The 11,720-nt window shown below is 43.5% G+C and overlaps 2 protein-coding genes across 6 annotated transcripts in view; both read left to right on the top strand.

Moving 5' to 3' along the window:
• The window catches only part of cald1b (caldesmon 1b), a 33,069-nt gene extending 27,437 nt beyond the window's left edge, over nt 1-5,632 (top strand). For 3 of the 5 annotated variants that reach the window (XR_014553865.1, XM_083662882.1, XM_083662884.1), the window contains 2 exons: nt 2,376-2,412; nt 4,056-5,632. Coding sequence is in view for 3 of the 5 variants with exons in the window: in XM_083662882.1 (XP_083519008.1) it covers nt 2,376-2,412; nt 4,056-4,072 (54 nt within the window). In the remaining 2 variants the exon portion in view is untranslated. The remainder of the gene's footprint in view (nt 1-2,375; nt 2,413-4,055) is intronic. The other 2 variants (XR_014553866.1, XM_083662883.1) reach the window with 1 other exon arrangement.
• Nucleotides 5,633-7,258: 1,626 nt separating this feature from the next.
• On the top strand, nt 7,259-11,691 carry tnnt2d (troponin T2d, cardiac; the record flags this gene model as incomplete). Its single annotated transcript, XM_083663159.1, has 8 exons — nt 7,259-7,312; nt 8,037-8,153; nt 9,006-9,083; nt 9,187-9,308; nt 9,706-9,807; nt 9,959-10,049; nt 10,429-10,466; nt 11,515-11,691. 8 exons carry the CDS (start codon nt 7,259-7,261, stop codon nt 11,558-11,560), a joined length of 648 nt encoding a protein of 215 aa, XP_083519285.1. The 3' UTR covers nt 11,561-11,691.
• Nucleotides 11,692-11,720: the final 29 nt, after the last annotated feature.

Here is an 11,720-nt window from a genome sequence, read left to right on the forward strand (position 1 = left end):
GTGGTGATTTACACGTTTTTTTTTTAAATCAATGGCACACTCTCTCACCACACACACACTGTGTGGTGTGGCTGGGGAGAGACTACGTAGATGCACCCTCTGGCCGTGCCTCCCCAGAAAGCCTTGCGGTCCGACGAAGGCCGAGCAGCAGTCGGCATGCGCGGGGATCGGTCGGGACGCGGTAACGGAAAATCTGACGACGGAGGGAACAGAGAAACGCCAGGAAACTCTTCAAACGTCATCTCAGTATGGTTTGGTCATGGTTAAATAAGAAAAATGTTTAAAAAAAATTGTTTTAATTGTGGGCGGAGTGGCGGATGGGCGTATACATTTGCCTTCGATGCCGAGGACCGGGGTTTGATTCCCAGGTAAGCCACATTTAAATTTTAACAAACGTTTTTCTTAGTCAACCATGACCTAACCCTAACCTTAACCAAGTTGTTTTACTTGCATAATCATAACCGTTACAAACAACCATTGGGATGTAATTCAACGTTTTCAAATCATGTATTTCTGTGAGACCGTGTCCCCGACGGATGCTCGGCCTTCTTCGGACCACAAGGCATTCTGGGTAAAGGTAAAGTCCCACTGATTGTCACACACCTGAGTGTGCGAAATTTGTTCCCCGCATTTGACCCATCCCCTGGGGGAGCGGTGAGCAGCAGCAGCGCCGCGCTCAGGAATCATTTGGTGATCTAACCCCCCAATTCCATCCCTTTGATGCTGAGTGCCAAGCAGGGAGGCAACGGGTCCCGTTGTTATAGTCTTTGGTATGACTCGGCCGGGGATCGAACTCACAACCTCCCAGTCTCAGGGCGGACACTCAAACCACAAGGCCACTGAGCTGGGTATACACGCATAGAGAGTAGCTGCGTTCCGATCAGCTAGTAGTTCCCAGCGAAGTGCACTACACAGGGTACTCAGCCATGTTAAGTAATATGGCTGTACTGTATATACCCTGTGCAGTGCACTTCGCTGGGAACTACTAGCTGATGGGAACGTACCCACGGTGTGTCTAGTCTCTCCCGTTGTGGCTGCTGTCACCATTGGGGTGGTTTCTCTTTCAGGTCAGTCCGTTCAAAAGATGACTTCAACATTGAGCTGAAAACGTACATTTTCAGTAGTTTGTAAACAGTCCTGAATACGATAATCATCTTTCGTCAACTGCTGGTTGTATTTTGAATTGTGCTTCCTGAGCTGCCTGAATTGAAGTGGAATTTCACACACACACACACACACACACACACACACACACACACACACACACACACACACACACACACACACACACACACACACACACACACACACACACACACACACACACACACACACACACACACACACACACACACACACACACAATACTGGACATTCACAAAACCAACCTTGTTTTACCTCATCTTCCACCAAATCACTCCCCATGGCCCCTCCTCTCACACACATACAGTAATGTACTGTACTGTCCTGTACTGTAGGCTACATTATGGGTACCGGACCGGTACCCTATCATCAGTTCTCCACAGTGGCCTTGAGGACATAAAAAGCATTCTGGGATCTGGAGTTTTACCGCCGTGACTCTGCTTCCCCTGTCATACATGGAAATCTATTGTGTTGTTACAGGACGTTTTGGCTGCGCTGCACGCCATTCTTGCTGCCAAGACGATATGAGAGATAGTTGTCTTACAGCGAGGAGGATATTACAGTCAGACATAGAATACAGTGCATGGTGTTATGCTTGGATGCAAGTTTAAAGACGGGAGTACTTAAAGAAGCCTCTTTGATGTAGGATTTCATTCCATTGTTTGTGTGCGTGTGCATGTGTGCGATTTTGACATTTTGTGAGATGGCGTCTATATAAAGACATCTGGTGGGAATGTTGTAGTATTCATTCATCTTGAAGGGAATGAGTGGAGGCATTTTCCTGGCATGCTGTATTCACCTTGTGTAGAAGAGACCGTCTGGCTTGAGAGTCTGGCTGAGAGACTGGTGTAAATACAATCGGAAATTCCCATTGTATTTACACTTCCTGTGACTCATAAACCTAGTCTGACTCATAATGTGAGTCAAACCAGGTTTGACCACCAGGTGAGTCACACTGCTTTGAGCAGGTAAAACAGCCACCGTTTTGAACAGGAAGTCGTGAAAACAATGGGTCAAGTGGGCGGGGCCACATAAGGTGAATAGAGGATGTTACACCTCCCCACAGTACAACTCCCCTCCCCCTCCCCCCTCCCCCTCCTCCTTGGTAAATTAAAACCTTGGACAAAATGCTAAATTGGTCCCACCGACAATAAGGTGAACGATGGATGTCGACGAAGCAGGGTTTCCATCGTCGGCTAAGAGACTTTCACTTTTTACCTCCCTGCTTACAGGTGACAGTTGGAGTCAAAAGCAAGTTTGTCACAAGTGGTAAGTTTGTCCATTTCATAATGAATCTGCACATTCTAATCTACACGCTAAAAAACAGCGTTTATCCTGATCAGTCCTGGAAGAAGATTCAAGCTATTTTAAATAGCCATAGTAAGTAATTCGATTACAAAAACGAGGAATTTGACTTTGAGTGCAAGTACGCAGCGAAGGAGACGCGAAGAGAAGAGAGAGTCTGTGTCCTTTAGACCAGTTTCAGACTGAGGGAGTGGAGCTGATTGATTTATAGCCCCCCACAGAGTCATAACTGCTACGCCCCCCCCCCCCCCCCACACACACACACACACCCTCACCGGCCCTCCCTCTCTTTGTAGCACCCTAGCTGCCCCCCCTTACCCTCACCGGCCCTCCCTCTCTTTGTAGCACCCTAGCTGCTCACTGTAAATCAAATCTGCTGCTTGAGATTTCTGGGCATGGGCTCAGCCGCGCGCGGCATTGTGGTCTATATTTAAAAGACACCATGACCTTGTTTTCCCGGTATAACAGAACTTTGCAGACTCCTGGGATGGCTGTCGTGTCTTTGCACCGCGTCGTTCACCCTGTGTGCCACCTGGGCTGCTGTCCCCCTGGCCGCGCTGCTGCTGTCGGTTGGCGAGCTGCTACGCATACCGCAGTGCAGCTGCTTCATTGTCACATTATGACAGACTGCTGGGGAGGATTACCAACGATTTAAGCAGCAAAGCGCTCCTCGCTCGCCAGGCTTATTCACTCAATGCTAATGATAAAGGCCTAACGTTTACGTCCTTCTTCAATCCCCCCCACCACCATCCCAAAGCCTGCCAGTTTGGCCACCATGTGGCGTTGCATCAGACATGACGATAGATATATCTAACACTACTGCTGCTGTAATAAAACGCTGGACAATTATACCTTTCTTCCCTAAAAGTTAAAAAGTTGCATTTCTCCTGACATCATGCCCCCCCCCCTCTCTCTCCACACACACAGCTTGAGCCAGAGCTTGAACAATAGGAGTGGAAAAGCGTTTGTCGGGGTGTCAGTTTCGACCCTAAATAGTGATCGTCGTTTATAACCTCCTCAATTCGTCATCAGAAATAGACCCCTGAGGAATGAAGTAAAGGGCAAATGACATAGTTACAGCTTTCAATCACTCCAACTAGTATCGCGGGCTTTAGGCTGCGGGGGGTATGCGTCAACAGAGAGGGAACACACACAAACACACACCTGTATGAATGTTACAGCTTTGATTAACAGCCCTGAGATGACTTAGCTATTAACACCTAATAAACGGTATTGTTAAAGGAACACTCCGCCAGTGACATCACTGGTCCACACTAACTCAAATTATTAACTCATTAACTCAAATCAACTCTCAATAACTGTCAAACTATTCATCATTCATCTAGTTTTACAGTTATTGAGAGTTGATTTGACTTAATGAGTTATTAATTTGAGTTAGTGTGGACCAGTGATGTCACTGGTCCACACTTTAACACTCAATAACTGTCAAATTAAATGACAGACTTCAAAACCGTTTACAGTTTTCTGATATACTACTGATGTTCTAATGATACAAAGCTGGTTGAAAATGGGCGGAGTGTTCCTTTAAAAGCAACATCAATTGATTGACTTGTGTATCTTGAATGTTTCTCTCTCCTCTCTCTCAGCAGGCATGAGACCCTAACCAGTGAGATTCCCCTTAAAAGAAAGAAGCCGTACCTGACCAAATACAAGACTCCCCCACAGTTCATTCCCCAGTGTGCCTGTATTTCACACAAGGTTCACGCCAGAATGAGGAAACGACGAGGGACCAGGAGGAGCGACATATTAAAGGCGACATTCTGCCCATTTTGTGCTGAAAGCCTTCCTGCTATATATGTTTTAACTTTTGCAGAGTCCTATAATTTAGCTATATGTATGCTGTGAGAGTTTTCAGTCCACCATACTTTATCTTCAACAATATACTTTTTTTTTTTTTTATGTGTTTCGGTCTGATTTGACTTGATTTTTTTTCCACAAAGAAAGAAATTCAAAGAAGATGACATACCGAAAGGTTTTTCAAGGGCAAAGAGTCCTCACCGTTTGGGGGCAAATATTAAATGCTTAATGGATAATGGAGTAGCCATCTTTTGAAACAAGGTTTAGTGTTGTAGTTTCCCATTCTGAAAACGTATACAAAGTTGAAATAAGAAAATAAGAACTACAGCACATTTCAGACAGCCACTCATGATTCTGTTGTGTTTTAACCTGCTTTCAGGCTGCATACTAATTATTTTAGCGTAGATTGATGTCATTAATTACATTTATTACATTGACTTGTCTATGTATTCATAGTATTCCCATGATGTCATATGCGTTTCCTACCAATATGGTGCTTTACAATACACACAGCTCATTGGCTGTTTTTGTAACTTGATTGTAATCACCTGTTAATTGATTACAATCACCTGTTGTTGCCCTACCAAGGTGGCCGTGTGATGATGTAACAGAATACTATGAATAGGGGCTTTGGTTTTGTTGTCATATAGCTCATCATACTCAGTAATGTGCATCCGTGTTTTATTCCCACACACTATCACAGCTGTTTGTGATGATATTCACCGTTTTTATTCAACGTGAGCGGGCTATTTATTTGCCATGTCACAGCTAGCATTTTGTTACACGGTATATTGCCACTGAGCTGGCTATTGGGTGATTTGCCTGTACATACTTGACTCATTTCTTGTTGAATAGCTCAACTTAATAAATGACAGAGAGCATGACTAGAACATAATATCAGTGGCACATTCTGCCCAGGACTGCAGCCAGATGCAAGTCAATGTTTCTCGTGTACAACAGGGAGGTTGATCACCGTTTTAAACGTTGACAATCATATTTGACCAAGTCTTTACACGCAAATGCGACAATTCATCGACTAATATTTCAGACGGAATAGCCACGAATCAAATGATGACGGTCGATTCTATCCAATCAGGAGGCGTCATTTCAAACTTCTTGTTTACAATTGTCAGTTTAGACGCCACAACAGCAAAGAGTCGATAAAGACGAAGGAAATGTACACTCAAGGCCTGTAATGATCATATAACTGTACCCTTGTGCCTTATTGATCTCTGTGAGTGGTTCCATAATGTGCTTGAAACCTGCCATAATGGTGTTGTGAGTCTTTGGGAACTGTTGGAGTGGTGGATTATTGCTTTGTTTGAATGTTTGGAACTTCTACTTTGCATTTTGCTTCAGCAATAAAGAAAAAGAAAACAAATGTTTTTGAATCGCTTTATGTCGACACGTTGGCAAAGAAGGGCTGTCCCTCGTTAATCATTCACAAAATGATGATGTGTTGAAACCTGAGTGGTCGGTGAAAGGTTTGAATGGATATGAGGTTTTACCTGGGAAAGAATGTACCTAAAGAATGTGTGTTTGTGCGTGTGTGTGTGTGTGTGTGTGTGTGCGCGTGGCGTGCGCGTGTGCATGTGTGTATGATGGAGCCCTTGTGCACAGCCGTCTAACAATAGACGCGTCCTCGGCTCTCTGCCATGCTCAGCAGCCATAGGGTGCTGCAGTCACATGAGTGAGAAGGGCTGGACTATGTATCCTTGATGCCCAAATCGGAACCTGTTTGAATTGGGAACCTCAAGGAATTGAAGTGTGTCTCTCTGTCCCCCCGTCTCGCTCCCTCTGTCTGGGTCACAGGTAAGGATTCTTGTGTACCGTATGCGCTGCTGCTTTGAAATAAAACTAAGTCATGCAAATTTAGCTGCCTACATTTGTTTACTGATTTGTTTTGTTTACTAATGATCATCCAGGATTTGAGATGACAGATTAATTAAAAGGTGCTTGAATTGTGTCCAATGGCTGCTTAGATTTCTAAAGCCAAATTCAACATGTTAGCAGAAATCTCTTTATATCATTGGTTTGAAACTTTTCTCACTGTCCAAAAAAAAAAACAATCTTGCTGTTTCTGTCTCACAAAACATGATTGAGTTGTATTTAGAGCAGCCTGTCAGTCAGTGCCTGGTGGACAGGTGGGCTGTTCTGGCTGAAACAGTAGCTCTGTCTATGTGGAGCCTTCAGTCTATGGACTCTGACATGTGTCAAGGCTTTAGGTCTAATTCTAACCCGTCCACCTGTGAAACACTAAATGGTTTGTTCTTCCACTGGATACAAAGATTGTGATTAATTGCTCCTCGTTAGTGACACTTATTATTCATGAATAGATTTGCATTCACAATGACTAAAATGTGCACTGCTCTGAGACAATATTTAAATGAAATATTTGATCAAACCAAAACTACTAATGGCCTGAGATGTTTGTGCTAATACTGGCAGGTGTTGCAGACTGCATATAATGCTTGCTATCCCATAATACTTTTTAATAAGATATATTTGTACTTCACTTCTAAAAATAGGCTAATAGGGATCCATTTTCCAGGGCACATTCAAAACAAAATGTCTGACACAGAGGAAGTCATGGAGGAGGAAGTTCAGTATGTAATCATTCGTACACTTAGATTTTAAAATTATGATATAATTTTTGAATCCTCAGTTAATGCAGAACACTAAAATTCTATTTGATCTCTCTTTTTTTTAACGCTGCTGTTCTGGTGAAGGGAGGAAGAAGGTAAAGTCCCTTCATGTTTCAGCTTTTGTCTTTTCATAATATAACAACTTATTTCTCTCTTAAATGTTAGATTACGTTCACAGTTCACACTCTTTCTCTTCAAATTATTTCTAATGGATTTTGTTTTCTGTTCCTCTTCCCAGATGGGTCAAAGGCCAAGCCTAAGTACGTTCCTCTGTCTTTTTATAGAAGATATTAGAACACCACCCAGGGTGGATCATACAATAATTATGTATTAACATCCACAGGTTTATGACAAATATTACGGCCCCAAAGATCCCTGACGGCGAAAAAGTGGATTTTGATGTGAGTTCACCTTAAAGGGATACACCGCTTTTTTGGAAGTTTAGCTCATTTGCCACATCCCCCCCACATAACCGAGATACACCATGCCTTACCGGCACTGTCCGCTCAGTTCACAGTGAGCTACAGTCGTGAAGTTAGTAATTATCGCCATAGAATGGAGGCTAATGGTACAGCTGTTAAAAATCTGCCAAAACACACAAATCACCGTGCCAAAATACATGTTGTGCTTCGGGTACTCACCACATGATGAAATATTAATCCAAAATGCACATAATTTGTCTTTTTGGAAGGAAAAGAGGTAGCCGACTCTACTTTCCAAACATGGCCGCCGACCTCTTTTCCTTCCAAAAAGACAGATTATGTGCATTTTGGATTAACACTTCATCGTGCGGTGAGTACCCGAAGCACACCATGTATTTTGCCGCCGTGAGATGTGTGTTTTGGCAGATTTTTAACAGCTGTACCATTAGCCTCCATTCTATGGCGATAATTACTAACTTCACGACTGTAGCTCACTGTGAACTGAGCGGACAGTGCCGGTAAGGCATGGTGTATCTTGGTTATGTTGGGGGGGGTGTGGCAAATGAGCTAAACTTCAAAAAAAGTGGTGTATCCCTTTAACCTTAAATGCACCCCCTCCAACTACCCAATCACCCCCCCCCCCCCCCCCCTACACACACACACACACACACACAGTGACGCTGCTTTGTGTTTGTGGTGGCAGGACATACACAGGAAGCGTCAGGAGAAGGATCTGTCTGAGCTGCAGTCTCTGATCGAGGCGCACTTCATCCAGAGGAAGAAAGAGGAGGAGGAGCTTATCGCCCTTGTCAACAGAATTGTGAGCGTCAGTCATGCAGATTCCTATCAGAGGTGGCACCCAAGTGACTTGGACTGGAGTCAGACTCAAGTCACATGACTTGGACTGGAGTCAGACTGAAGTCGCAATCTAATAGACCCTTCTCACGGGGGCCATTTTGGGTCGAAAAGGCAGGGTAAACACAGGTGCAAGCGAAACACTAATGAGGGTTTCCAACTTTCATGATTGGAATTTGGAAAGCCTCATTAGTGTTTTGCTTGCACCTGTGTTTACCCTGCCTTTTCGACCCAAAATGGCCCCCGTGAGAAGGGTCTATCTGCTAGAGACTTTACTTGATGCATGAAGAGAAGATTTGAGACTCGACTTGGGTTCTGGTGACTTGGGACTTGATTTGGACTTGGACATTGATGACTTGAAAAGGTTTCTAAAGCCTTGACGAGATTGAAAGTGATGAGATTCCTGTTCTACTACAAGACTGCATTTAAATTCTGCTTTAAGAATTTGTGTGGAATGATTGAAATTATTGAAGTTAAAACTTACTCCTGATGTTCTTACCAAGTTTTTATCGTATTAAAACCATTGCATTGAAAACTCATAGGTATTTAGTTGTATTTAAGATCATATTTATACTGATCTCTTTATTTGTTCTGACTTGACTTGCTGTTCAACATTTACACTTGAGACTTGACCTTAATGACATGGACTTGACTTGTGACTTGACTCAGAAATCTACATTTGGACTTGGGACTTGACGTGAGACTTGTGCCTCGAGCAAAGTTGACATGATCATACCTCTGATGAGTCCTATATGCTTCTGTTTGGTCAAAGGCACCATGACAATGTGTGTGTGTACTGTACTATGCATGCTTTCAGGAGAACCGTCGTGCTGAGAGAGCAGAGCAGCAGAGGGTCCGGGCGGAGAGAGAGAAGGAGAGGCAGACCAGAATTTCAGTAAGTTCTCACCTGTATCATCCTACAGCAGATAAAAACTACAAGAAGACCACTTATTATGAAGCATGCACTCCTCCCCTAAAGCATTTCCATGGGTGTACAGGAGGAGAAGGAGAGGAAGGAACTGGAGGATCACCGTAAGAAGCAAGATGAAGATACCAAGAAGAAGAAGGCCCTCACAAACATGAGCCACAGTGGTGGCCTAAAGGTTAGAGAAGCGAGCTTGTGACCGGAAGGCCGTCGGTTCAATCCCCAGGACCGGCAGGATAAATCTGGGTGGGGAAAGTGAAAAGGCAGCACTTGCCCCAACTGCTCCAGTGGAGCTGATCAGTGGCCAGCAGATCAGACTGTGTACTGGTCAGCTTCCAGGTGTGAATGTGAATAGGGCACTCCTGAAAAAGAGAGCATTGTTCTCAGTGAGACTCCATCTGCATAAAGGTTAAATAAAAAATAAAAGAAGGCCCACAGTTTACATTTCTAATGAAATTAAGCCACCAATTCATGAATTTGTTCATATTGTTAAAAGTAGTGGATGTATTAAAAAAGCACAAATATCCAGTTTAGACATTCACTCACACTGACTTTCTGTCTTCTTCATTTGATTACCACAGAATGAGAGCAGAAAGGGAGCCAAGAAACAAACTGAGAGGGAGAAGAAGAAGAAGATCCTGGCTGAACGCAGGAAAACGCTCAGTGTCGATCATCTATCTGAGGATAAACTCAAGTATGACAGCGCTGTTTTACATTTACCGACACCTGCATCACCTACATAACTGCACCAAAAGATGAATAGGACCGTGACATTACTTCTTTTCTTTCTTTTGATGTGAAACAAACGCTCTTAACATGACATTTGATTGGTCGTTTCTGTTCAGGGAGAAGGCCAAAGAGCTGTGGCAGTGGATGATGGAGCTGGAAGCGGAGAAGTTTGACCTCACCGAGAAACTCAAAAGACAGAAGTACGACGTGAGTCATCCAACAGAACACACATCATCGCTTCCACAGATCATGTACGATGATCATGTTTTCCAGAACAAAACGAGAAGAGGAAGATCTTCCCGAAACATGACGGAAATCACAGAGCACCGAGATCTTATGAAATTACTTGCTTTTCACAAAACACTAGCTTTAAACAATCAATGTCCGTGGAAGCAGGCGGTCTTTGTTGTCAGGAGGACGTTCAAGGTCAAGGTAAGCCACAGCCTGCGGGTGACATGATGTTGGGTCAATAGTGGGCATCCTCGGCTCCTGTTGGTTTCCCCCTCTGCTGGACTTCTCAGGTGTCTTCTCTATGACTAAAGGTGTTCTTTAAAATGCTTAGCTGGGCTTATGTGTGTCCTTACAGATTAACCAGCTCCTTGCTCGGGTCCAGGACCACCAGAGGTAAGTGCAGCAAGGCCGGCTGGGTCTGTCTACTCTGTTTTTCCAGACAGACTGGATGCTGGACTCTTCTCCACTTGGATTAGATTGTGCAACATCATGTTTGAATCTGTGCCAGGTGTCCAATCCATTTTTTTCACCATGCACATTTTGGACTTTGACCAGAGAATTAACAGTAGTTTTTCATCTTCCTTGAAAAAAACTAACGGTTTCTTCTTCCCATCATCATCATCATAATCTTCATTCTTCATGTCATTACTGCATTACCTCTTCACATCTCTCCATTGTCACATTCATGAATGAATCGGAGATCAAATGATCCAATCTTTTATTTGCATACATTCTTTGAATGCTAAAACACAGGTGTCATCATTGGCATCAAATCTTTATGAATCTTTGTTACATTTGTTTGTATGTCTGTTTGCATTGTATGCTGCATCTAGCCAACTCTGCATGGTAACCTATTGCATTTTAAACGGAGACCAGCCAGAAATGTAAGTGGTCATAATACAAATGGTGGTATGGTCTGAAATTGCAGCAAAAACCTGTTCCAAAGAAGTTACTTATTATGATTGTGAACTCTTGCGATAAAGTGGCCTCTCATCTGTAATGTAGAGCTTAATTTTGTGTATTTACACAATTTTGGTTTAAGCATTAAGACCAGAATTAACTATATTTGGCATGAGCGGCAGAGCCAGGAAAAATGCCTAGATCTCCAGAGAAACTCATTATGGGTACAGCCAAAGTGCATCTCCCACTATTTTGCAATGGTAAATCTAAAACAAAAAACTTATTTTGGGGTATTGGGAATAACATACGAGTTGTGGTTTGGGGTAGATTTTTACAATCAATACTGAACACGCCAAAATAAATTAAACCCTGTTCACCGATTTGCACTGACAGATCGCTATAAGAAACCAAAGACCATTATAACTGAACCATGTGTGTACTAAGTGCTGCAATTGGATGACCTCCACGTGTGCTCAAGTCGCTGACCGCTGAGCTTGGCTGCAGCCTGTGGCTACGTTAACCCTTTCCTGCACCCTTTCAGTGCCAAAGGCCGTGGCAAGGGCAAGATGGCCGCCCGGCTGAGGTAAAGGAGGCGGAGCTACCCGACAGGGAGAGGGCACACCGTCACATCAGAGATTGGCCCATGCGTCTGTTATGTGTTTGTTCGTTGTTCTATTATGTTGAGCTACATGTCAATCTGCAGTGTATCAAGTCAATAAATGAGTCATTACATTCACTCTGTTGCCT

The sequence above is a fragment of the Poromitra crassiceps genome, assembly GCF_964638095.1.
Source record: "Poromitra crassiceps genome assembly, chromosome: 30".
Classification (NCBI taxonomy): domain Eukaryota; kingdom Metazoa; phylum Chordata; class Actinopteri; order Beryciformes; family Melamphaidae; genus Poromitra; species Poromitra crassiceps.